The following is a 27,805-nucleotide window of genomic DNA, read 5'->3' as shown; positions in this document are numbered from 1 at the left end:
TAAAATATTAAAAAAAATTAAAATGTTTAGCAACAAATTGAACAGGTTTCAGGTTAAGTGAAATAAAAAAATGAGACACATGACTAATTCTAATTGGGTGTGTTAAAAGGGAGTGTTAGTGGGTGTGACCCTAAAAGTGTTTTTTTTTTTTTTTAAATTGTTGTTTTAAAAGTGTGTTTTTTTATCTTGTTTAAACATGCTCAGCTTCTTCAAAAAAAAAAAAAATGCTCAGCTATTATCTCAAAACATGTTTAACCTTAATCTAATTAAGTTCAAAAACAAAATCTTAATGTTCATCATCCTCATGAATCTTGTTCATTTTCATCTTCATATTCAACCTAAACAACACAAGTCAAAATTAACACTCAAAAAATCCAAAATCCAAAAAATTCACAGTGAATTGCTAAAGCAAATCTGAGTGTTTTACAGTTTCTTGATTTCCTTATTATCAAACCCAGAAAAATGGTTGTTTATTATTTCTTTCTTCATTTTAAATCATGGTGGCTCTGTTTCTTTTTGTAACTATTATTTTTCTCTATAAATTAGATGGGATTGAATTGCACAACTCATGTGGTATCGAATCTAGATCTGGAAGAAGGGAATGAAGAGGAGGACGAAAAGACACTAGTATTGGATATTGGATACGAATTGTATAATTTTTTTTATTAAAATCATCATTCTTGAAGTCGAAATTGTCGAAATCATCAACATTGAGGGCCGTGAGTTATATTCCTTCCTCAACAATTTTTATTTTTTATCTGCTTAAAAAAAGGCACTGATTAAAATAGGTAACACGACATATAACAGAGAATATAGGTAAAAAAGGCACTGATTAAAATAGGTAACATGACATATAACAGAGAATATAGGTATAACCAGGTTCTTTCAAGTTATTGGACAGCCTTTTTACCAGCGCGCTGCAAAGATTTTTTTGATAGTATTGTGTTACGTGTGTTCTATATAATGTACTCATGCTGAATGACAACTATATTTTTTTTTTTTGAAAGAAAATGACAACTACGTTAATGTGTTGGTTTATTTATTTGAGTAATTTAATTTGCATAAATTATTTGACTTAATGTTGTATGTTTAATTGAGGTTTTATAATCATACAATTTACTACCTTCATCCCTTTTTATAAAAGTAGTTTACAAAAAACACAGGTGCTAAGAAAAGTTGATGAAATAATAAAATTGTCAAAAATATATGTATATTACCAAATCGTCCTTTGTGTATAGATATATTTAGTCGGTTGGGTCCGTTTTGATTGTTGAAGTAATGTCCTTCCACGTTGACTAGGATTCTAATGAGAAAGTTCGTCAGATCGACTTACAGAAGATTCTGAATTCATAAATTCACTACCAGAAAATTTGTATTTTGCGAAATTTAAAACGACCGATTGCGAGTGTTAGAAGGGTCGCAAATGTACATTTGCGACTGTTCCTTAACAGGCACTGATGTTGGGGTCACATTTGTCTTTTACTACCCTCTAACTTCTCATTTGTTTCACCTTTGGCTTTTCCAATGCCTGTAAGTTTTCCTTTTGGCTGACATGATTCTCTAGTCATATTTTACTTTAGTCTGCATATATGGGTGTTGATGCCTGCCATATCTTTGCTCGTAAATCTTAGATCTATGTATCGAGTCTGGCAGGGGCGGATCTGAGATTGAATTATTAGTGGGGCTAATTTTTTTGGAGAAATAAATATTAATAGCTAATGCACAACGTAAGTTACAAAATCTTATCTTAGAACTCGTGCGCGCGCACACATTCACGCACACGCACGCGCGCGCCACACACACACACACACACACACACATGCATATTTAAGTGAGAGGACTTTTGAAATGAGAGATGAGAGGATTAAATGCTAACCATTAGATTAAATTATATTAATATCAACGGTTGAGATAATAAGAAGTACATGTGCTGCTCTTCCATCTTCTTTCTCTTCACACGCTTATGTTTTTGGTTTCTGAAACCCTTGGTTGAGTCTTTCGATGCTTCTAATTGGACCATTGAACCTTTTTCACAACATAACATCTGCAAATTCGTGTGAAACCAAGTCACACCAAGACTCCATTGTCAGAATCTAACTCTCCTCCATACCTCCATTGTTTCTTCGGAGGAACGGGAAAGGCCGATGCAGCTCCATAACCGCTGCTGGTGTCGGTGGACCTCATTCCATTGATTTTAGAGAAAAGAAAAAAACGATTTGAGGCCATTGCCTCCTTAATGGGATCCGAATTTTGTTGTTGTTTCAACCCTTAATTTTGCTACCACTGATTGTCGTGTGACCTTCCTTTCTCGGTGGTAGATAGGGTTAAATAATGACCTAAAGGTCACATTAAAGATTGATCTAAAGGTCATTATTTAACCCTCTCATCTCTCATTTTAAGAAGTGCTCTCACTTGATATGTCCTCTATATATATATATATATATATATATATATATATATATATATATATATATATATATATATATATATATATATATCAAAGTTGCAAAAAAAAAAAAAAACATTGCAAGCATTATAGCTTATTGGAAGATAATCAAGTCAATTTGTTTGGAATTCACAAGTTCGACTCTCACTAAGTTTATTTTTACAAGTAAATTTATTTTTTTATATTGTTTATATTAACATGAAAAAATTATCAAAAAAACGCAAAAGTTAAAAGTTGAACCGACAACAACCAAACACAAACAGAAACACAAATGTCGCGCCACTAGACCAAAGAATAATGTCACATTATGTTTCGAAATAGAACATATATATTATATAATTATGCTCTGTATATTTCAAGAAAAAAAATTATGCTCTGCATATAAAAAATAAAAAAATAAAAAAAGAATGGGTCGGGCTGGTGTGGCAATAGCCACACTCAGCCTCACACAGATCCGCCCCTGATAATAGTAGGTATAATTGCACTAGGGGGCTTCTTGTTTACGTATGAGTTTAGCGCGTTGACTAAAGAAGCCATAGAACACGAAAATAGGTACTGGTGCAAAATACTTTTTTATGGGTTACATGGGGTATTTTATATTATGGGTTACATGGGGTATTTTATATTTTATCTTGTATGGTATTTGATTTTACACTTCGTCTAATTATATTCTCACGGTTTTCTACGTGGGCTATAAGTGTTTCTTATATAATTTGTATTTTTTTATATTTTAACCACCCTGCAAATGAGATCATATGTAAAGGGGTGGTTTAATTAATGTAATTTTTTTAATAAAATTGTTGTATGTAATTTTTACTATTAATAAAATAAGTTTGTGTGTGGTTGTGTACTCAACAATTCAATGACATAGAAAAATCATCAAGTACTTATATGATGGGGATCGGAATTATAGCTGCTTTAGCAGCATTACCACAAACGGATAACAATATAGATAGATATGTAATGTAGATAAGGAAAATATGTTAATAATAGTCAGGGGCGGATCTGAGATTGAATTATTAGTGGGGCTAATTTTTTTTTGAAGGAAGTAAGACTAAATTTTTTGGAGAAATAAATATTAATAGATAATGCACAACGTAAGTTACAAAATCTTATCTTAGAACTCGTGCGCGCGCACGCGCACACATTCACGCACACGCACGCGCGCGCCACACACACACACATGCATATTCAAGTGAGAGGACTTTTGAAATGAGAGATGAGAGGATTAAATGCTAACCATTAGATTAAATTATATTAATATCAACGGTTGAGATAATAAGAAGTACATGTGCTGCTCTTCCATCTTCTTTCTCTTCACACGCTTATGTTTTTGGTTTCTGAAACCCTTGGTTGAGTCTTTCGATGCTTCTAATTGTACCATTGAACCTTTTTCGCAACATAACATCTGCAAATTCGTGTGAAACCAAGTCACACCAAGACTCCATTGTCAGAATCTAACTCTCCTCCATACCTCCATTGTTTTTCGGAGGAACGGGAAAGGTCGATGCAGCTCCATAACCGCTGCCGGTGTCGGTGGACCTCATTCCATTGATTTTAGAGAAAAGAAAAAAACGATTTGAGGTCATTGCCTCCTTAATGGGTTCCGAATTTTGTTGTTGTTTCAACCCTTAATTTTGGTACCACAGATTGTCGTGTGACCTTCCTTTATCGGTGGTAGAGAGGGTTAAATAATGACCTAAAGGTCACATTAAAGATTGATCTAAAGGTCATTATTTAACCCTCTCATCTCTCATTTTTAGAAGTGCTCTCACTTGATACGCCCTATATATATATATATATATATATATATATATATATATATATATATATATATATATATATCAAAGTTGCAAAAAAAAAAACATTGCAAGCATTATAGCTTATTGGAAGATAATCAAGTCAATTTGTTTGGAATTCACAAGTTCGACTCTCACTAAGTTTATTTTTACAAGTAAATTTTTTTTTATATTGTTTATATTAACATGAAAAAATTATCAAAAAAACGCAAAAGTTAAAAGTTGAACCGACAACAACAAAACACAGAAAGAAACACAAATGTCGCGTCACTAGACCAAAGAATAATGTCACATTATGTTTCGAAATAGAACATATATATTATATAATTATGCTATGTATATTTCAAGAAAAAAAATTATGCTCTGCATATAAAAAATAAAAAAAGAATGGGTCGGGCTGGTGTGGCAATAGCCACACTCAGCCTCACACAGATCCGGCCCTGATAATAGTAGGTATAATTGCACTAGGGGGCTTCTTGTTTACGAATGAGTTTATCGCGTTGACTAAAGAAGCCATAGAACACGAAAATAGGTACTGGTGCAAAATACTTTTTTATGGGTTACATGGGGTATTTTATATTATGGGTTACATGGGGTATTTTATATTTTATCTTGTATGGTATTTGATTTTACACTTCGTCTAATTATATTCTCACGGTTTTCTACGTGGGCTATAAGTGTTTCTTATATAATTTGTATTTTTTTATATTTTAACCACCCTGCAAATGAGATCATATGTAAAGGGGTGGTTTAATTAATGTAATTTTTTTAATAAAATTGTTGTATGTAATTTTTACTATTAATAAAATAAGTTTGTGTGTGGTTGTATACTCAACAATTCAATGACATAGAAAAATCATCAAGTACTTATATGATGGGGATCGGTATTATAGCTGCTTTAGCAGCATTACCACAAACGGATAACAATATAGATAGATATGTAATGTAGATAAGGAAAATATGTTAATAATAGTCAGGGGCGGATCTGAGATTGAATTATTAGTGGGGCTAATTTTTTTTTGAAGGAAGTAAGACTAAATTTTTTGGAGAAATAAATATTAATAGATAATGCACAACGTAAGTTACAAAATCTTATCTTAGAACTCGTGCGCGCGCACGCGCACACATTCACGCACACGCACGCGCGCGCCACACACACACACACACACATATGCATATTCAAGTGAGAGGACTTTTGAAATGAGAGATGAGAGGATTAAATGCTAACCATTAGATTAAATTATATTAATATCAACGGTTGAGATAATAAGAAGTACATGTGCTGCTCTTCCATCTTCTTTCTCTTCACACGCTTATGTTTTTGGTTTCTGAAACCCTTGGTTGAGTCTTTCGATGCTTCTAATTGTACCATTGAACCTTTTTCACAACATAACATCTGCAAATTCGTGTGAAACCAAGTCACACCAAGACTCCATTGTCAGAATCTAACTCTCCTCCATACCTCCATTGTTTTTCGGAGGAACGGGAAAGGTCGATGCAGCTCCATAACCGCTGCTGGTGTGGGTGGACCTCATTCCATTGATTTTAGAGAAAAGAAAAAAACGATTTGAGGTCAATGCCTCCTTAATGGGTTCCGAATTTTGTTGTTGTTTAAACCCTTAATTTTGCTACCACTGATTGTCGTGTGACCTTCCTTTATCGGTGGTAGAGAGGGTTAAATAATGACCTAAAGGTCACATTAAAGATTGATCTAAAGGTCATTATTTAACCCTCTCATCTCTCATTTTAAGAAGTGCTCTCACTTGATATGCCCTATATATATATATCAAAGTTGCAAAAAAAAAAAAAAACATTGCAAGCATTATAGCTTATTGGAAGATAATCAAGTCAATTTGTTTGGAATTCACAAGTTCGACTCTCACTAAGTTTATTTTTACAAGTAAATTTATTTTTTTATACTGTTTATATTAACATGAAAAAATTATCAAGAAAACGCAAAAGTTAAAAGTTGAACCGATAACAACCAAACACAAACAGAAACACAAATGTCGCGCCACTAGACCAAAGAATAATGTCACATTATGTTTCGAAATAGAACATATATATTATATAATTATGCTCTGTATATTTCAAGAAAAAAAATTATGCTCTGCATATAAAAAATAAAAAAATAAAAAAAGAATGGGTCGGGCTGGTGTGGCAATAGCCACACTCAGCCTCACACAGATCCGGCCCTGATAATAGTAGGTATAATTGCACTAGGGGGCTTCTTGTTTACGAATGAGTTTAGCGCGTTGACTAAAGAAGCCATAGAACACGAAAATAGGTACTGGTGCAAAATACTTTTTTATGGGTTACATGGGGTATTTTATATTATGGGTTACATGGGGTATTTTATATTTTATCTTGTATGGTATTTGATTTTACACTTCGTCTAATTATATTCTCACGGTTTTCTACGTGGGCTATAAGTGTTTCTTATATAATTTGTATTTTTTTATATTTTAACCACCCTGCAAATGAGATCATATGTAAAGGGGTGGTTTAATTAATGTAATTTTTTTAATAAAATTGTTGTATGTAATTTTTACTATTAATAAAATAAGTTTGTGTGTGGTTGTATACTCAACAATTCAATGACATAGAAAAATCATCAAGTACTTATATGATGGGGATCGGTATTATAGCTGCTTTAGCAGCATTACCACAAACGGATAACAATATAGATAGATATGTAATGTAGATAAGGAAAATATGTTAATAATAGTCAGGGGCGGATCTGAGATTGAATTATTAGTGGGGCTAATTTTTTTTTGAAGGAAGTAAGACTAAATTTTTTGGAGAAATAAATATTAATAGATAATGCACAACGTAAGTTACAAAATCTTATCTTAGAACTCGTGTGCGAGCACGCACACACATTCACGCACACGCACGCGCGCGCTACACACACACACACACATATGCATATTCAAGTGAGAGGACTTTTGAAATGAGAGATGAGAGGATTAAATGCTAACCATTAGATTAAATTATATTAATATCAACGGTTGAGATAATAAGAAGTACATGTGCTGCTCTTCCATCTTCTTTCTCTTCACACGCTTATGTTTTTGGTTTCTGAAACCCTTGGTTGAGTCTTTCGATGCTTCTAATTGTACCATTGAACCTTTTTCACAACATAACATCTGCAAATTCGTGTGAAACCAAGTCACACCAAGACTCCATTGTCAGAATCTAACTCTCCTCCATACCTCCATTGTTTTTCGGAGGAACGGGAAAGGTCGATGCAGCTCCATAACCGCTGCTGGTGTCGGTGGACCTCATTCCATTGATTTTAGAGAAAAGAAAAAAACGATTTGAGGTCATTTCCTCCTTAATGGGTTCCAAATTTTGTTGTTGTTTCAACCCTTAATTTTGCTACCACTGATTGTCGTGTGACCTTCCTTTATCGGTGGTAGAGAGGGTTAAATAACGACCTAAAGGTCACATTAAAGATTGATCTAAAGGTCATTATTTAACCCTCTCATCTCTCATTTTAAGAAGTGCTCTCACTTGATATGCCCTATATATATATATATATATATATATATATATATATATATATATATATATATATATATATATATATATATATCAAAGTTGCAAAAAAAAAAAAAAACATTGCAAGCATTATAGCTTATTGGAAGATAATCAAGTCAATTTGTTTGGAATTCACAAGTTCGACTCTCACTAAGTTTATTTTTACAAGTAAATTTATTTTTTTATATTGTTTATATTAACATGAAAAAATTATCAAAAAAACGCAAAAGTTAAAAGTTGAACCGACAACAACCAAACACAGAAAGAAACACAAATGTCGCGTCACTAGACCAAAGAATAATGTCACATTATGTTTCGAAATAGAACATATATATTATATAATTACGCTCTGTATATTTCAAAAAAAAAAATTATGCTCTGCATATAAAAAATAAAAAAATAAAAAAAGAATGGGTCGGGCTGGTGTGGCAATAGCCACACTCAGCCTCACACAGATCCGGCCCTGATAATAGTAGGTATAATTGCACTAGAGGGCTTCTTGTTTACGAATGAGTTTAGCGCGTTGACTAAAGAAGCCATAGAACACGAAAATAGGTACTGGTGCAAAATACTTTTTTATGCGTTACATGGTATATTTTATATTATGGGTTACATGAGGTATTTTATATTTTATCTTGTATGATATTTGATTTTACACTTCGTCCAATTATATTCTCACGGTTTTCTACGTGGGCTATAAGTGTTTCTTATATAATTTGTATTTTTTTTATATTTTAACCACCCTGCAAATGAGATCATATGTAAAGGGGTGGTTTAATTAATGTAATTTTTTAAATAAAATTGTTGTATGTAATTTTTACTATTAATAAAATAAGTTTGTGTGTGGTTGTATACTCAACAATTCAATGACATAGAAAAATCATCAAGTACTTATATGATGGGGATTGGTATTATAGCTGCTTTAGCAGCATTACCACAAACGGATAACAATATAGATAGATATGTAATGTAGATAAGGAAAATATGTTAATAATAGTCAGGGGCGGATCTGAGATTGAATTATTAGTGGGGCTAATTTTTCTTTGAAGGAAGTAAGACTAAATTTTTTGGAGAAATAAATATTAATAGATAATGCACAACGTAAGTTAAAAAATCATATCTTAGAACTAGTGCGCGCGCACGCGCACACATTCACGCAGACGCACGCGCGCGCCACACACACACACACATATGCATATTCAAGTGAGAGGACTTTTGAAATGAGAGATGAGAGGATTAAATGCTAACCATTAGATTAAATTATATTAATATCAACGGTTGAGATAATAAGAAGTACATGTGCTGCTCTTCCATCTTCTTTCTCTTCACACGCTTATGTTTTTGGTTTCTGAAACCCTTGGTTGAGTCTTTCGATACTTCTAATTGTACCATTGAACCTTTTTCACAACATAACATCTGCAAATTCGTGTGAAACCAAGTCACACCAAGACTCCATTGTCATAATCTAACTCTCCTCCATACCTCCATTGTTTCTTCGGAGGAACAGGAAAGGTCGATGCAGCTCCATAACCGCTGCTGGTGTCGGTGGACCTCATTCCATTGATTTTAGAGAAAAGAAAAAAACGATTTGAGGTCATTGCCTCCTTAATGGGTTCCGAATTTTGTTGTTGTTTCAACCCTTAATTTTGCTACCACTGATTGTCGTGTGACCTTCCTTTATCGGTGGTAGAGAGGGTTAAATAATGACCTAAAGGTCACATTAAAGATTGATCTAAAGGTCATTATTTAACCCTCTCATCTCTCATTTTAAGAAGTGCTCTCACTTGATATGCCCTATATATATATATATATATATATATATATATATATATATATATATATATATATATATAGGGTTTTGCTACAAGCCACCCTTTGGTGGTGTCTTTTAGCAAGTCACACCTCAAGGTGTGATTTTCACTTTTTAGTTATAACTTTGCTAAAAGACACCTTCATAAAAGTAAGTTGGTGTCTTTTCGCAAATGCTCATAGAGTAACTTGCTAAAAGACACCTTCACAAAAGGTGTCTTCTAGCAAAACCCATATATATATATATATATCAAAGTTGCAAAAAAAAAAAAAAACATTGCAAGCATTATAGCTTATTGGAAGATAATCAAGTCAATTTGTTTGGAATTCACAAGTTCGACTCTCACTAAGTTTATTTTTACAAGTAAATTTATTTTTTTATATTGTTTATATTAACATGAAAAAATTATCAAAAAAAACACAAAAGTTAAAAGTTGAACCGACAACAACCAAACACAAACAGAAACACAAATGTCTCGCCACTAGACCAAAGAATAATGTCACATTATGTTTCGAAATAGAACATATATATTATATAATTATGCTCTGTATATTTCAAGAAAAAAAATTATGCTCTGCATATAAAAATAAAAAAATAAAAAAAGAATGGGTCGGGCTGGTGTGGTAATAGCCACACTCAGCCTCACACAGATCCGGCCCTGATAATAGTAGGTATAATTGCACTAGGGGGCTTCTTGTTTACGTATGAGTTTAGCGCGTTGACTAAAGAAGCCATAGAACACGAAAATAGGTACTGGTGCAAAATACTTTTTTATGGGTTACATGGGGTATTTTATATTATAGGTTACATGGGGTATTTTATATTTTATCTTGTATGGTATTTGATTTTACACTTCGTCTATTTATATTCTCACGGTTTTCTACGTGGGCTATAAGTGTTTCTTATATAATTTGTATTTTTTTATATTTTAACCGCCCTGCAAATGAGATCATATGTAAAGGGGTGGTTTAATTAATGTAATTTTTTTAATAAAATTGTTGTATTTAATTTTTACTATTAATAAAATAAGTTTGTGTGTGGTTGTATACTCAACAATTCAATGACATAAAAAAATCATCAAGTACTTATATGATGGGGATCGGTATTATAGCTGCTTTAGCAGCATTACCACAAACGGATAACAATATAGATAGATATGTAGATAGGCACGGCAATGGGGCGGGGTGGGGATGAGTTTTACATTCCCCGTCCCCATACCCGATTCTCATATACTTACCCGTTACCCTACCCATATCCAACGGGGATGAGAAATTGAACCCCATCCCCATCCCCGACGGGTTGGGGTATCCCCGCCTCATCCCGGTCCCCGCACTGAATAATTTTTTAATAAAAAATAGAAGTTTTTTTGCAACTCCTAGAGAAATGTTGTAATACATTATCAAGCAATACACTCACTTTAACATTTGTTAGACCGATTGATTTAGTTGCTCATTTAAATATCAATGGTAGTTTTTACAACACGACATTTATCAAACAAAATAACATGGCATATCAACATAAAGTAATTTTCTGCATTTGGGACGGGTTTGGGTATGGGTTCGGGGTGGGTACCTATATAGCCGTTACCCATCCTATACCCGTGTTTTGAAATCGGGGAAAGCCCAAAACCATACCCAAACCCAGTCAAAACGGGGAAAACCCGTCAAATTGGGTTTGGTTCGGGCGGGTAACCACGAGTATGGGTTTTGTTGCCATTTCTATATGTAGATAAGGAAAATATGTTAATAATAGTCAGGGGCGGATCTGAGATTGAATTATTAGTGGGGCTAATTTTTTTTTTGAAGGAAGTAAGACTAAATTTTTTGGAGAAATAAATATTAATAGATAATGCACAACGTAAGTTACAAAATCTTATCTTAAAAATCGTGCGCGCGCACGCGCACACATTCACGCACACGCACGCGCGCGCCACACACACACACATGCATATTCAAGTGAGAGGACTTTTGAAATGAGAGATGAGAGGATTAAATGCTAACCATTAGATTAAATTATATTAATATCAACGGTTGAGATAATAAGAAGTACATGTGCTGCTCTTCCATCTTCTTTCTCTTCACACGCTTATGTTTTTGGTTTCTGAAACCCTTGGTTGAGTCTTTCGATGCTTCTAATTGTACCATTGAACCTTTTTCACAACATAACATCTGCAAATTCGTGTGAAACCAAGTCACACCAAGACTCCATTGTCAGAATCTAACTCTCCTCCATACCTCCATTGTTTCTTCGGAGGAACGGGAAAGGCCGATGCAGCTCCATAACCGCTGCTGGTGTCAGTGGACCTCATTCCATTGATTTTAGAGAAAAGAAAAAAACGATTTGAGGCCATTGCCTCCTTAATGGGTTCCGAATTTTGTTGTTGTTTCAACCCTTAATTTTGCTACCACTGATTGTCGTGTGACCTTCTTTTCTCGGTGGTAGATAGGGTTAAATAATGACCTAAAGGTCACATTAAAGATTGATCTAAAGGTCATTATTTAACCCTCTCATCTCTCATTTTAAGAAGTGCTCTCACTTGATATGTCCTATATATATATATATATATATATATATATATGAAAGTTGCAAAAAAAAAAAAAAACATTGCAAGCATTATAGCTTATTGGAAGATAATCAAGTCAATTTGTTTGGAGTTCACAAGTTCGACTCTCACTAAGTTTATTTTTACAAGTAAATTTATTTTTTTATATTGTTTATATTAACATGAAAAAATTATCAAAAAAACGCAAAAGTTAAAAGTTGAACCGACAACAACCAAACACAGACAGAAACACAAATGTCGCGCCACTAGACCAAAGAATAATATAACATTATGTTTCGAAATAGAACATATATATTATATAATTATGCTATGTATATAAAACGCAAAAGTTAAAAGTTGAACCGACAACAACCAAACACAGACAGAAACACAAATGTCGCGCCACTAGACCAAAGAATAATATAACATTATGTTTCGAAATAGAACATATATATTATATAATTATGCTATGTATATTTCAAGAAAAAAAATTATGCTCTGCATATAAAAAATAAAAAAAGAATGGGCCAGGCTGGTGTGGCAATAGCCACACTCAGCCTCACACAGATCCGCCCCCTGGAGTCAGGCCAAAAAGCGATTATTGTAAATTAAAGCTTCTGTTCCGGGAAACAAATTGTGTTTTTTTTATCTCCATGTTCCGGTTACTTATCAAGTTATAATAATGTTAAATTGTCCACAATTTTTGGTGTTATCTTGGTATATGATATTATGATACAAGCACATCATTTTTTACTTGTCTTGTTATTTAATGAACTTATATTCTTACGAATTATCTCTTACAAATTTTTTTCTGTATCTTCTTGAACTCTTGTTGTATCCTTTGGCACACTCCTGGTTTTGCACCTACAGTTTTCATTACAGCAAGTGACAAGATCAGGAAATGAAACATTGTTCTAGAGGTTAGTAACAACAATATGCATAATGATCTTCTCTTTTGTTAACACTGTTCTAGTTGCTTTATCTTTTAATAGGCGTAGTTATTTTTAATGCAAACTACTTGCTCCATTAGTACCATTAAGTCAGTCTTGGTCACATTCTACTGGTTTCATTATCTGAAATAGAATCCATAGGAATTAAGAATGTCTATTTGCAACAAAGTGTTGAAGGAAAGTGGAAAAAAAGAAGAGAAAGTGAGTAGCTTTTGATGTGATGTAATGTCTGTTACATTTCAAATGAGAGAGATAATAAACATCCATAGTTACAAGCTTAAGCTAAACAGCTCTGAAGAGATGTCAACACATTCTCTGCTTTCCAATTAGTGCACAGTCACTATAGTGAAATAGCTAGCTAGTTATTCTGAATTGTATTTTATTTTCTGTTGCCATAACCATTGTACCATTTGACTGAGGATACTGCCTCAATATTGACTGAGATTGTGCCGGCACCGGTGTCTACTCATGCTCACTTGGAGGGGCACTCTCTCAGTGTTCAGTCTCCTGTCCAGCCAATTTTGGAGCCTGTTCTGTCTATTCCTCAGAAGCATGCTATCCCTGCTCCTCCTAATACTTCTGTGACACCATGTGATAGGAATTTTGAGGGGCCCTCAAAGGTTGTGGATCCGGTTACTCTGTTACGTTGGGCTAATACTCCAGTTCTCACCCCTTTGGCTTTGCCTAGCAGTTCTGTTCCGAGGTTTCCTGTAGAGCCAGGTGATTGTGCTCATATTGCAGCTATTGACGCTAGTGTCAAGGTTACTCTTGACAACACCACCTCTCATCCATCTATGCCGCAGCCTGTAACTACCTACTATGATAGTTTGACAAGTGACAAGCTCCCTTCAAACCAAAACTTGGTTCATGCCTCCAAACCCTCTCTCCATTCTGCTGCAGCCCTTAAGAGTGTGCAAATTCTCTCCAAATTCTGGGGGAATGAAGCTGCGGAAGAGGACAACGATGAAGCCATCACATCAACCTTTGAGCAGCACTATCCAAGTCTGCCAGAGAGCACTAAGGCAGATAAAAAGCAGAAGAAGCAGGTGAACAAAGTGAAGCCTTCTAGCTTCAACTCAGCCGGAATGAGGACCCGTGCTCAAAAGGGTACCTCCAAAGCTGCCTTGCCATATACTGAATAGTTGGTTCATATCTTTGTGAACCTGGATGTTTAGTTAGTAGCTTCTGACATTTCTCTGGTGTTTTTTTAGTAGTTTCATTGTTAGTTTATTTCATTGAGGTTTTGCACAAGCCTTATTTGTTATAGATCTATGCGATGTAATGTTTTGCACCTTCTTTTGATGTAAGCTCTTTTGATGTTAAGGGTTCTGGCCCTCTCCAGGTCTTTTATAGTATTTCTTTGCTTGATAAAAAAAAAAAAAACCATTGTACCATGTCTTATTTTCTTCTTTTTGAGATTTGAAACTTGAATTTATTTCGTACTTCAAGATGGTACATTTGTACCATGTCTCTTGATGAAAACTTGAAGAATGTGAAGTACCTTTTGTTGTATTTTTGAAGTTATTTCAAAAGTTATTATTATCATTATTTTATTATTTATTATTATTATTATTTATTAAAACTATAAACGCGTTTTATGAGCTTAGTTTGTTATTTACTTCTTATTTTGTCTCAAGCCAAGCTACACGTTTATTTTCAGCCAAAATAGTTTGTTATCTACTTGCTATTAAATAGCTTTTATTCAATTACCCTTGAACAAGTATTGAGATATTATTCAGAGTTTTGGCATCATCTTAGCAACTGTCTTGGTCAATCCCCACTTACCTAATTAATAGCTTCCACTTACATTTGAGTGAAGAAGAAACGTGCTTAATGTTTTTTCTTACCATTATAAAAACAAACTTTCATTACGTGAAAGAAAGAGGAACAGACCATGCTGCTGCTGAATACTGTTTAATACTTCTTTCATTTTCATACAATTTCTAAGTGCATGAGTCATTGAGTCTGAGTATTTTTTCTCGTGTCTTGATAGCTTCGGTACGATTATCGCTGAGATGAACCTGTTGTATTCTAGGGGAGTTGCGCAATTCTGCGGATAATTCCTTAGTCCAGTGACATAGTCACGCCTCAGGTTTTACGTTTTATTTTCTTGTTTTGCAGGTTGTTATCCTTCAATCATCCGCATTCAACAATCTAAGGAATTTTGGCTGGAGACGATTATTACAATGGTAACAAGTATGATGATTTCACTTCTTCCGCAGTTACCGGCGCTCAGGCTTTGTCTCATACACCACATAGTTTGCTGATGTTACCGGTATGTACAAATGTGGGGGTTTACATACTATTTGTATGCTAAAGATTCAAGTAAGTCTCCTTAACTAATCTGCCTCAAGCGAATATGATTTGTGCTCTAGCCTATTAAAACCTTTAAGTGAGTATTCAATTTAGTTTACTAGAAATTTGAATACATCTTATTGAAATTTACTCAATGGTATAAAATGGTTTAGGCGTGTTTTATTTTGAATACTTGGGTAGATGTTGTTTTGATAACTAGAAATAAATTTGAGAAATTAAAGAGCACCTTAAAGCAATCTATAATGCTTATTTTTTACTCATCTTGAATTTAAATATATTAAATTGATAGATATTGGAAAAGTTATGGTTTTATTATGAAGGTTAGTACATTCTTCTAACAATTCAACTTTTAGCATTGTCTAAGTGGATATGAATCAAATTAGATGCACATATCGAATGCCCATCCAAAGAGTTTTACAGGATCACATGGCAAAATGATTTTGACGGCTGAACTTAAAGAGTTCTTTTGCGTAGGAGTATAATAATTCGGAGGATAATGCACTACGTAACTATTTCTTTATGGTGTGAAGTTTGTATACTTTAATAAAGATTTACTATACTATTTAGTGGTCATGGAAAGGCAAGCAACCTTTACTTAGCTGAGCAAGGAGATGAGGTATGTCTTCAGCTTGCTTGAATATCTCTTATATGAAGCTAATTTTTTATTTACATAAGACGAAGACCTTTATATTAATGTGTAAGGTATAAGACAATCAAGTTTGATTTGTGGTCTACGATCATAAGGATGTGATAGTATAATACACTACACAAGAATATTGTTTTGAAAAGCTTCTTATGAAGTTTGTGTATTTTGAAAAGTGAGATGAGTATCCCTTATGATCAATGCTACTTAAAAAAAATGATGTTTAATTAATTTGTGACAATTTAATTGAAATCGACACATCCTTAAACATTTACACACATGTGTATTTGTATAGATTTTAAATTTGTGATGCTTTGACTTTTATATATGCGTTTCTGGTTCATTTGTTCGTGTATCTCTGTATTTGTTTGGATGTTTCTCATTGGTTTATATATGTATTCCTGCATGTTATGATTAAACATCATGAAAAAATTATGTCTCAGTAACTAATGTATACATGTGGTATAGAAAATTATGTTGCCGTCTAATTTCAGTCTACCTATATTTAATTAGTGGTTAAAGGGATCAAAATGTTTATATTCATTATATGCTGTACGTGAACTTCGAGCTGTAATTCAAAAATTCTATGAATATACTTTATGCTGATAGACAGGAACTGCTACATGCCTTGAAAAATAGTTTTGTAAATAAGTGTAAATTTAGTCTGATACATGAAATGAATTGAGTGAAATGCATAGACCTGAGTTATGCACACTACTATAAAGAATTCTATGAGTCTATCTAGTTTATGAAGATACATAGACTGCTGCAACTTGGATGGAATTTTTGTTTCTTATTACGTGGAGGTATATTATAGAATATGCCTATAACTTTTAATTTGACATAACATGCTTACTTACATGCATTCTTTTAATTTATAAACTTATCTTAATAAGTAACATCACATTCTTTTGAAAGAAATTAAGATGAGAATGAACCATTGTATTAAAATAATACAATGATGACAATTGGATATGAACCAATAAAATAAATAAATAGATTTATTTTATTGATGAATATGTTTTAGCTTAGTATCATCTAAGTAGACTTGTATAAATTTATTGTGAAATCTGAGTTTATTTTTAGACTCGATGAAATATGAGATTAATTGATTAAGAGACGTCTTAATCAATATTTGTGGATTTAACGAATTCGTAGACAAAAATCCCGGGAAGAAAAAGAAGGAAATGAGACTATGCCACTCGAAAACGACAAGTGATGGGAACCCAACCTTTATGATTGGAGATCCCATGAAAAAGGTTCAATGGGAAAAACAAGTCACTTGTTAGTTATGTTAGCACTAAACTGTTTTGTCCTTTTCCTATAGTGTTATGACAATGAAATGAGAAGTGCTAATTAAATTAAAATTTGAGGGTTAGGCTTTTAATGCCTTTAATGATTACCATAAGCCTTTAGGGTGGTGTGTGGTTGTAGCATGCACTAGATGGAATCACCTATATGAGTGTCAAGTGGGGCCGCTTGCATGAGACCGTGGCGGGTCTCTAGAGCACTCATGAAAACCAGACACGCGCACAGCCTAAATGCGCAACACAGCGAGTACACGAGAATTGTGGGGGTGTAATGTGATTATGAGACCTCTAGCATACATCAAGTGTATTGGATTCCATAGCTTGCTAAACCAATTCACTGTGTGTTAAGCCTCATTAGTCTAGGACGGGTTCCATAGCTTGCTACACCGTTCCGATGCATTACATTCAAAGGTGACTCAGGCTAATTATTTTCTTAATTTAAGACTTTTGAAATATGTGGGGGATGGTTGTATTTTTGAAGTTATTTCAAAAGTTATTATTATCATTATTTTATTATTTATTATTATTATTATTATTATTATTATTTATTAAAACTATAAACGTGTTTTATGAGCTTAGTTTGTTATTTACTTCCTATTTTGTCTCAAGCCAAGCTACACGTTTATTTTCAGCCAAAATAGTTTGTTATTTACTTGCTATTAAATACTCCCTCCGGTCACTATTATAAACAAAGATTGATTTTTTAGGTGCATTCAATAAATGATGTATGTGGTCTGTATATAGACCACATACATCATTTATTGAATGAATCTAAAAAGTGAACTTTTGCTTATAATAGTGACCGGAGGGGGTATCTTTTATTCAATTACCCTTGAACAAGTATTGGGATATTATTCAGAGTTTTGGCATCATTTTAGCAACTGTCTTGGTCAATCCCCACTTACCTAATTAATAGCTTCCACTTACATTTGAGTGAAGAAGAAACGTGCTTAATGTTTTTTCTTACCATTATAAAAACAAACTTTCATTACGTGAAAGAAAGAGGAACAAACCATGCTACTGCTGAATACTGTTTAATACTTCTTTCATTTTCATACAATTTCTAAGTGCCTGAGTCATTGAGTCTGAGTATTTTTTCTCGTGTCTTGATAGCCTCGTTACGATTATCGCTGAGATGAACCTGTTGTATTCTGGGGGAGTTGCGCAATTCTGCGGATAATTCTTTAGTCCAGTGACATAGTCACGCCTCAGGTTTTACGTTTTATTTTCTTGTTTTGCAGGTTGTTATCCTTCAATCATCCGCATTCAACACCTTTAAGCATAACATCAATATCATTATTTCTTATGTAAATTTGGTGCAGTGTTTGCTAAGTTTTTTATTTATTTTCAATACTCAAACTCAGTAAGGCAGCCACAGACTCATGGTGCTTGGCTTCCTCCTTGGCTTGCTGTATACGATATTCATAGTAAGGTGAGTTTATGTTGTATGTTCTGTGACGTTTGTTAGAACAGCCTTATTCACATCATCTAATAATTTTCTTTTCTTTTTTGTTAGTCCGTGGCTGAGAGTCATTGGAATGAACATGTGAAGCCTCTGTTGGAAGTGATATCTCAAAAGGTACTATATGATATTTATTTTGGCTACCAGTCATATGTTTTCTTCTGCTACTTCAATAAATTATAGATCCAGGTTTAATTCTTCTTCAGCACACACAAGTCCTATTGATATTCTTAGTTTTAGATAGTTTGATGGCTTCTTTTGTTATGATATCAAATCTAAATGTATTTGTTATGATAGTTTGAGAGCTTTTTTGTTGTGATTTTCAGAACAGGGTGTTCATTCTTAACTTATCCAAGTCATTTTATGTTGTTAATCTTCTTGTATTTAAACAAATGAGGGTTTGTGCTGTACTATATCTTTTGATGAAGGTTTGTGCTGTACTATATCTTCTTTGCCATGAAATAATTTGGACAACTGATATCTATAATGATGCATCGTTTATTTTTGCAACTGATATTATAATGCTTGAAATTGGTAAGGAAAAGAAAGGAATCATGGGTATTAATTTAGCGTGCCTTGCAGCTGACCTTTAATACTCATTTTGCATGTCTGTTTCTTATTTTACTGAAGAGTGTCCTCATTGAACCAACAAGTGGTAAGTAATACTGGCATAGGATTAGCCTTCAAGGAAGCGGCCAAGGGTTACAAGCTAATAATTACGATGTCTGCTTCAATGAGTCTTGAAAGAAGAACCATTCTATTAGCTTTTGGAGCTGATATTGGCAAGTTGCGAGTTTGAATCTTTTAGATCTGATATTGGTGAGTTGCATTTGAAGTAGCCAAATCCTTTTTGTAGATATTATTATCAGTTCTTTTCGTAGATATTATAGTCACTCAAGATGTCTGATTTCAGGTTGTTCCAACAGATGCATCAAAACTACCCGACTTTCAGAAAATTATCGAATGTACGCCTGATTTTGAAACGGATTTAAAAGAGCTTATGATGTGAAGTTGATATTGTTGTAATGGTGTAAAATGAAGGATATGAACAAGATGGGTGAAAAGGGATGAAAAGGACATGAAGAAGAAAGAATGAAGCAAAATATGGAAGAATGAGATCGGATATTTAGAAACTACTTTTATTTTTTGTGCGCTAAATAAAAATATGTAAATTGAATATTATGCAATTCTATGATAATTTTGAAATGCTATGTTATTTTAATTTGAACTGATCCTCCGTATTTAGAAAAATAATGGAAAAAAAAGTGCATGTAATAACTGACAAGGCTCCTACAACATTCATAGTTCCATTCTTTTGGCTTTGGCTTTGCTCCATGTGATAATCGATAAGGCTCGTTTTTTTTATAGGGAATGTGATAAGGCTTGTAATACTTAATTGTTCTTTTTAATTAATTGAAAGTATATATATGTTGAGTGCGTAGAACGAGCCTCAACTTTTTTTCCAACTGTTATAAAAAGAAAATTGCCATTGTTAGTCGACTGAAGTTTACCCAAATGACAAACAATGTCAAACAAAATCATTTCGACCGTGAAATATGACCTAATCGAACTAAGAGTTAACTAGGAACACGAACGTCGGCGATCAAAATCTTAGAGATAAGCTGATTTGACAAACCATCCATTTGGAAACCTAGACAACATACACTTACACTTATCTTCTGATTGAAACTTACCCAAATGATAAACGATATCAAACAAAATCATTATGATTGTTGGATATGACTTAATTGAACTTAGAATGAACCAAAAACTTTGAATTTCGACGAAGGGATAATTTGTGCGATTGATTTATAACAAAACTTTGGAACACCGAAAATCGAGTTCGTATTTCGTCCTTAGTCCACTTAGGTTTTATTCAACAGTCAAATTAATTATATATAAGAGAAATTCTTAGTTGGACACAACTACAAATCAAAAAATTTAGACACAAAAATTAATTATATATGTCAATATAAATTTTATTTAGGCCCGTGTCAATTAAATAATAAAATGGTAGACTTGTGTCAACCCATAATAAAATGAATTAAATCATTGATTAATTGTCTACTATTCAAAACTGTTATCAACAATTAAATAAAAACTGTTATCAACAATTAAATAAAATTTAAATCCTTGAAATTCTTAAGTGCATGGTTGGTATAGTTGGTGAAATTCATATGTTATATAGGTCTCCCTGGTTCGAACCTAAAATTTTGTTTTTTTTTTTTTGCCAATGTTTTTTATTAATCATCTTCTTCGCCCGCGAGTTTATAACGGGTCGTTTCAACCCGCAAATCGACCCGAGCGGATCTCCCTTGGTTCACGATGAAATTCCACGATTTTTACCCAGTTTTGATCGGAATTGAATGGCATGCAGAAATCACAAGCTTATTTTTCAAATCCACAAGCAAATCGCAGATTTTATTTTTTAGGGTTCTTTAAAAAAAACGCGTTTGAATCTTTATTTTTCATCGAATTGACAACTTTTCACAGTTATATTGAACATTTTCGATTCAGCATCCATGAAACCCATATCAATATGAGAACTAATAATTTTCGAACTAATAATATCCATGAAACCCATAATTTTTTGTTTCCTTCAGTTTCTGGTACCTAATAACAAAGACCAGCACAATTCATAAAGAAAACTATCTACCCCAAAAGTCATTGCAGCTTCATATGCATCATAAAACACAGTTCATAAACACATTTTGCATCATAAGCCACTGGATTTTGTGTGAATATTATGGAAATGTAATTAATTGAAATATTTTTTTTAATTATGCAATTTCATTTTTTTTAAAAACAAAATCTGGGTTTTTTTCCTTTCTTTTCCCATGAAGATGATGAATGAGTTGATGAATATGATGAAGGTATGATGAAGATATTGAAGAGTGATTTAATAAAAATAAAAATCTGGATGAGAGGGGATATGAATAATTAAAGAAAGAAATTAGAGAGGAGAAAGAATTGGAATTAGAGGAAAAATCATGTGTAGAGAGTGTACCACAATAACATAGAGACCAAACAAATCTAACCGTTAAGATCTTAAAAAAAAACTTGTCCATGGGGGAACATATGGAGCAAGTGGTCCATATTAGAATTTGTCTCGAAAAAGTTCAGATTTTTCTTTCGAAATTAAAAAGTTACAAAAAAAAAATAGGCTATGACTAATAATAATATATATTAGGGAAATGCTAACCGGTGCCCCCGGGCACTGGTTAAGGATATGAAAAAGGAAATTATATAGTAGTTAATGCATTGAAATTGTGTAATTAATTTATAATTAAGTCAAAAACAGTTTCCTTTTATGGTAATAATTCCCTTTTATGGTATGCTTAACCAGTGCCCCGGGGGCACCGGTTAGCAGGACCCTATATATTATGATAAATAGGCTAATAAATCCAATAGTTTCAAATATAAAATTACTTGTCATAATTAAAACATATAAGCCAATTGTCATGATTGATTGTCGATCTCCTCTAATAAAAGATTGTTTAATCGTCGATCTATGATTAAGAATGGAGTGTTATCATTGCAAATTTGCAATAATTTCTCACAAATGGCAAACCAAAGAAGAACAAATTATTGGCAATGACTCATTTTTTCGTATTAACTGTTAATGAGGTCCACATTTTCATAAAATATAGTGGTCCTAATTTATTTATAGAGATAAACTCCATATTTTCTCAAATTTTCTTTTCTTCATTCATCATAAAGGAGATGATTGTGATTATTTTTTTACTCAGAATCACTCCTCTGCATTTTCCTCTTTGTTAATCTAAATAAGTGGTTTCAACTATAGATAATGATTTTCTTTCAAGATTTCGTTGTTTCACTGTGACATTATTTTGTTCGTCGTTTTTGTTCATCGTTGTTTGGTTTCTCATTTTGGTGTAGTATTCGTTTGGTTTAGATTGACATATCAACTTTGATCAATTACATATTCAATCCATAACCATATCTTCAATATTTTAGTAGACATGAGTATCACAAACCCAATCACTTTAATTTCGTCCCAATATTTGTATGCATTTTTTCATGTTATATTATTAACTTGGATGTTGTAAGCTGTTTGCAAGGTTCTATCATTTTTTTAAGGCTAAATTACCTTTTTGGTCCCTTAACTATTTAATTAGTATCGGTTTGGTCCCCTAACTAAAATTTGATTTATTTTAGTCCCTTAAATTTCTCTCTGTTACTACTTTTAGTCCTTTCCGTTAGTTTTATTAAAAAAACGTTAGGGTTTGCACAAGTGTCATTTTGTTATTGGCTGAAATTTGTATTCATAAATTTCTGGAAAATAAGAACAACACCATCAAGAACAACAATGTTCCTGACGTTCCCTTCATCTTCTTTCATTCTCTCATCACAAGAATTCAACTTCTTTCATTCCCTCTTTCTCACACCAATCCGTTCAGACTTCAGATCCACCACCACATAACCACCGTCCCTCTTTCTCTAACACCGAACTCGACAAAACCAGCCACCACATTCATCTCACCAACCACCCTCCACCGTCTCAACCACCAACATCAACACCTTTAAGGGTTTAATTAGTAGCAATTAAAGATCTGAATCATGAGTTACAGGTAAAGAAAGTGAAAAGTGATGAATTTCATCAACCCTTGACTCAAAGGGACCTTTCAATTTGATATCATCAAGAAAAGCAATGGAACTAAGTTGATCAACAAAAGAAGCTAAATATGGTTATGGTGTTGTTGTGAACTTGTTGTGATTCCAAGATGAATTTTTGTCCATGAATTTAATGGTGAAGTTATTCTTACCCGACCCGTTTCGAAATTGGTAGTTTTGAGAAGTTCTGGAGCTGATATTTGCAACATCGAAGTTGAAAACTCAAACAGCGTTCAAATCCCACTTTTGTTTTGATGATATTGCTTTCAAAATATCCTGATTTTGAAAAATCCAGCAACAAAATGTAAATTAGATATTAATTTATTTTTGATTTTGTAATTAAAAAGAAAAGGAAATATGATACCTGGAAAATGTTAGGGTTTGGGAATGGGAAAAAAGGAAGGTTTTAATGAAGATGTGGAAAAAAAGATGAGGAACAGAGAAGATGAATAGTGAAGAAAATGGTGATTTTTGTGTTTTTTGATTTGAGTTTTTTTTGGGTTTAAGAACCCTAACTTTTTTTAATAAAATTGACGGAAATGACTAAAAGTAGTAACAGAGAGAAATTTAAAGGACCAGAATAAATTAAATTTTAGTTAGGGGACCAAACCGATACTAATTAAATAGTTAAGGGACCAAAAAGACAATTTAACCTTTTTTAACAATGTTAAATTTGTCTTTATATATAATATACTAAAATACTTTAAACGAATGAATATCGTTTTTTATTAGTAAAGAAATATCATTAAGGTCAAAAGTGGTAAGTGACAAATCAATAAGGTTAATACTCCCTCCATTCCTTTTTATTTGATGTTTTAGCTCTTAAGTTTTATTTCAAAATATTTGATGTTTTAGAATTGTTGGTATTGTTTGTCCAATTTTACCCTTGTCACAATTAATTACGTTATGACTTTTAATTTATCACAATTGTTAAAAATTGGAGTACTAATTACCAATTGTCCTTACCTAGGTAGTGCTGTATACTCCCACCGTTCATTTAAGAAGATTTGGAATTTTGAGAAGAAAAAAGCAAGGAGTAATCATGACAGCCAAAAAATAAAATAAGGGTATTGTAGTCCAAATCTACAACTATTTTCATTCTTTAATGATTCCTTAATATGTGTGTAATCAGCTAAAACATCAAATAAAAAGGAATGGAGGGAGTAGTAATATAGTATCTTTTTGAAGGAAATACAAAAGTATTAAAATGGACAAATGAAGATTAAATAATGATCACAATTACATTAAATTTTTTGCTTTGTTTCATTCGAACAGCATACAGTAATTTTGTATGATGTTCATTAATGTTACAAACAGAAACACGATCTCATGGGGAATTCCTAAGCTTCAATCGCCTTCATCCTCCTTCATCGCCTTCCATCTCAAATTTCTGCTTCTCTTTCATATTCTTCTGCTGCTCCTGTTCCTCAAAGTAAGTTTTCCTCTCAATCTCAAATTTAATGTTATAGTTATGTTGAAATCATGCAGTTCTGTCAAATTAGAGGAATCTTGTTTTCCTACCACACTGGTTGGGTAATGGGTTATGGATTATGCTTTTAGCTCGTATGGGATTTTGTCGGAAATGAGCCCTGATTGTTGATGTCACAAATTTTCGTCAGTTTAATAATTTGTTTTCTGTATAGAGATGGATATTTCTCTCCTTTTGTCAATTTCTTTATTTATTAAAATGGAGTTGGTTATTCATTTTTTGTTTGTATACAGTTTAAGTTTTCATCATGTCGGGCAAGTATATCATAGCTTCCTTAATTGGATCATTTGGAATTGCATGGGTCTGTGATTATTATGTTTCAGACAAAAAGATATTTGGAGGTAAGTTATGCTTCTCTATAGGGATCGATTTGCATTTTGTTGTTGTTTCAGCTGTGCGTAACTTCATATTCTTTCTTCAGGTACTGTGTGTGCCACAGCTTCAAACCCGGCATGGCAAGAAGAGACTGACAAGAAGTTTAATGCATGGCCTCGCACTGCTGGTCCTCCAGTCGTCATGAATCCTATTAGTCACCAGAATTTCATTGTGAAGTCTCGCCTTGAGTCTTAATTTGGTTGTTTATTGGTTTTGAATTAATTGCTTCATCTTGGTCATGGAATATGTCACCATGAATGAGAGTTAAACTTGAGATGATACTCTTGCAGTTCAATTACTGTTTGGGGGGTTTTACCATGTGAATGTTTTTTTTTTTTTTTTTGTGTGAATAAAATGTTGAAGCAATCTTGGAATGATTGATGCATATATTATTTTAAAATTTTATATGCTAAGAGCAGCACGAATTGTTTGTAGTACGATTCTTCCTTTACAGTCATTGTATCAGCTACCAATGTTATTTTGAATTTCTGTGCTAAGATTAGCAGAGTTGTTTATGGTTTGATTCCTTCTTTCGTGATTTTCTCTGCTACCATACTGTTTTTATTTTTAAGACATAGCATGCTTGATTTATTTTATGTGTTGGAAATGCTACATAATCATTTCTTACAAAACACATAATAATTTTATGGTTTTAAGCTCTTAAAATTGTTAAACAATATAGAAATGTTAGACCGGAGATAATCTAATTGTTCAATCCGCTTGCTGAATCAATGCCTTATTGTCGAACCCCAGGTGGCACCAAATGAGAAAATGCCTAAGAAGCTTTTTTGATTCAATTCAATAGTTGTGTGGTATACCCTTGCTCCACGCAACTGCAACATATATGATTTGTAAATTATGTTTAGGACAAATTTTGCAACGATCGTTAATCATCGTGAATTCAATTTGCTTTGAACTTCTGATGAACAACTGACTGTACAATTTGGAATATATATAGTAGGTATTGAGTCTTGTGGTAACTTTCTTTTTATCAAGGCCTTTAGGCATGGGAACAAATTAGGTGATAGGTCTTTTTAATCAACATTGGTCTATGCTGAGAAGATTTCGTTTCCATTTGTTTTACTGGTTTTCTATTCTCTGTATGGTTCCTTTATGGAATAGCTTTCTGGATATCTTTTTAATCAATTGCATGGATGCTCATCACCAAATTACTAAGAGCAGCAAATGTTAATTTATTCTTTGTATTTAGTAACTAATAGAAAGCAACTGAACAATTTTAAAAGTGGAAACTAAATCACATATTTAGCTGAAAAGTTTATAATCAAAACACTACAAAGAGAAGATTCAAGTATGAGAAACAGCCATTAAATATGCTTATGATGCTAATCCTTGAGTCTTGTTCTGCACGCCTTTAATTTAATTGTCCCTTGGTTTCCTTCCTTGGTCCAGTGGTACACTATAAAACATTAAGAATAGTAAATAAAATAAAAAATATCCTCAAGAACTGTCAACATTTATCTGTTATTATAAATCTTACCTTACACCTTCCTTGAACTATTACTCCAGTTCTTCCTCCAATTCTTCTGGCTCGTCAATGTTATTGTGTGTGTGAGAAGACTCTCCGACTTCCTGCTGAGATTTTCTAAGTAATTCTTGATAACCTTCAATTTCTAATCGTTCGAGGGTGTTTAGTCGATGAATGTCATAGGGGAGAGACGTTATATTTGGACAACCTGTGATACATATTGTTTTCAGACAATTCATAGCTAACAGCCACTGAGGAAGTGCACAAGATTGTTTGTTGCAGCTTGAAATTGACAAGTATTGTAATGTATCCACGGACCCTTGAAGCCATAGAGGCAATGTCACCAACTGTGGCAGATAAACAATAGTTAGAACCTTCAACTTCATGTTGGAATTTCGGTCATTGTACCCCTCTGACAATTCCAATATGTCGCAGTTGTCAACTAGCAAAGTCTCTAACGCAGGCCAATGTTCGATATCAAGTGGCAAAGACTTCAAATTCCTGCAATTAGTAACACACAATACTTTGAGAGAAGGGAGTTTTATCTCTCCAAACAACGACTCGATATTGTTACAAAACTCGATTCTGAGAGTCTGAAGAGAACTCAAGTGTGCAATCTCATTCTCAGGTAATACAAATTGCTTTGTTGTTATCTCCAAGTGTTGGAGACTGATCAATTTGCTTAAAGCTTTAGGCAGTGTTTCAAGTTCAGTACATCCACTAAGTATCAACATTTCTAACATAAGGAGGTTGCAAATACAATCAGGAAGTCTCTTAATGTTTCTATTGTTTTCTAGACTGAGATATTTTAAATGTTTCAGTTTGCTAATGGACTCGGGCAATGTCTTATATGAAGAATCGCTTAAATCCAAAAATCGAAGGTGTTTGCACCATGAGGCACATGCATCCAAGAAATCTTCGCTGTTGAACATTTTATAAAAATGATGGATGAGAGTACAAACAATGGAAGAGTATAAAAAATATCATACATGATGCGTG

The 27,805-nt window shown here is 33.1% G+C and overlaps 2 protein-coding genes and 1 long non-coding RNA gene across 3 annotated transcripts; 2 read left to right on the top strand and 1 right to left on the bottom strand.

Moving 5' to 3' along the window:
* The first annotated feature begins 18,547 nt into the window (after positions 1-18,547).
* Positions 18,548-20,049, top strand: LOC146901216 (uncharacterized). Its single transcript, XR_015023124.1, has 4 exons — positions 18,548-18,791; positions 18,876-18,938; positions 19,452-19,640; positions 19,735-20,049. It is a non-coding gene; the product is annotated as an uncharacterized LOC146901216 (long non-coding RNA).
* A 4,701-nt stretch (positions 20,050-24,750) lies between these two features.
* Positions 24,751-25,817, top strand: LOC146901215 (uncharacterized). Its single transcript, XM_085736307.1, has 3 exons — positions 24,751-24,888; positions 25,179-25,286; positions 25,367-25,817. Exons 2-3 carry the CDS (start codon positions 25,193-25,195, stop codon positions 25,513-25,515), a joined length of 243 nt encoding a protein of 80 aa, XP_085592433.1. The 5' UTR covers positions 24,751-24,888; positions 25,179-25,192; the 3' UTR covers positions 25,516-25,817.
* A 1,021-nt stretch (positions 25,818-26,838) lies between these two features.
* On the bottom strand, positions 26,839-27,738 carry LOC146901214 (disease resistance protein RPS4B-like). Its single transcript, XM_085737037.1, has one exon. It carries the CDS (start codon positions 27,736-27,738, stop codon positions 26,839-26,841), a length of 900 nt encoding a protein of 299 aa, XP_085593163.1.
* Between the last annotated feature and the right edge of the window lie 67 nt (positions 27,739-27,805).

This window comes from Medicago sativa, chromosome 8 (genome assembly GCF_051527215.1).
Source record: "Medicago sativa cultivar Bolivia chromosome 8, Bolivia_mono, whole genome shotgun sequence".
Lineage (NCBI taxonomy): Eukaryota > Viridiplantae > Streptophyta > Magnoliopsida > Fabales > Fabaceae > Medicago > Medicago sativa.
Note: the sequence above shows the minus strand (reverse complement) of the source record. Positions and strands in the feature narration are given on the sequence as shown.

Coding starts and splice junctions, on each gene's coding strand:
- LOC146901215 (XM_085736307.1), top strand. CDS start 25,193: ATGTCGGGCAAGTATATCATAGCTTCCTTAATTGGATCATTTGGAATT. Junction 25,287..25,366: donor AGACAAAAAGATATTTGGAG/GTAAGTTATGCT, acceptor TTCTTTCTTCAG/GTACTGTGTGTGCCACAGCT.
- LOC146901214 (XM_085737037.1), bottom strand. CDS start 27,738: ATGTTCAACAGCGAAGATTTCTTGGATGCATGTGCCTCATGGTGCAAA.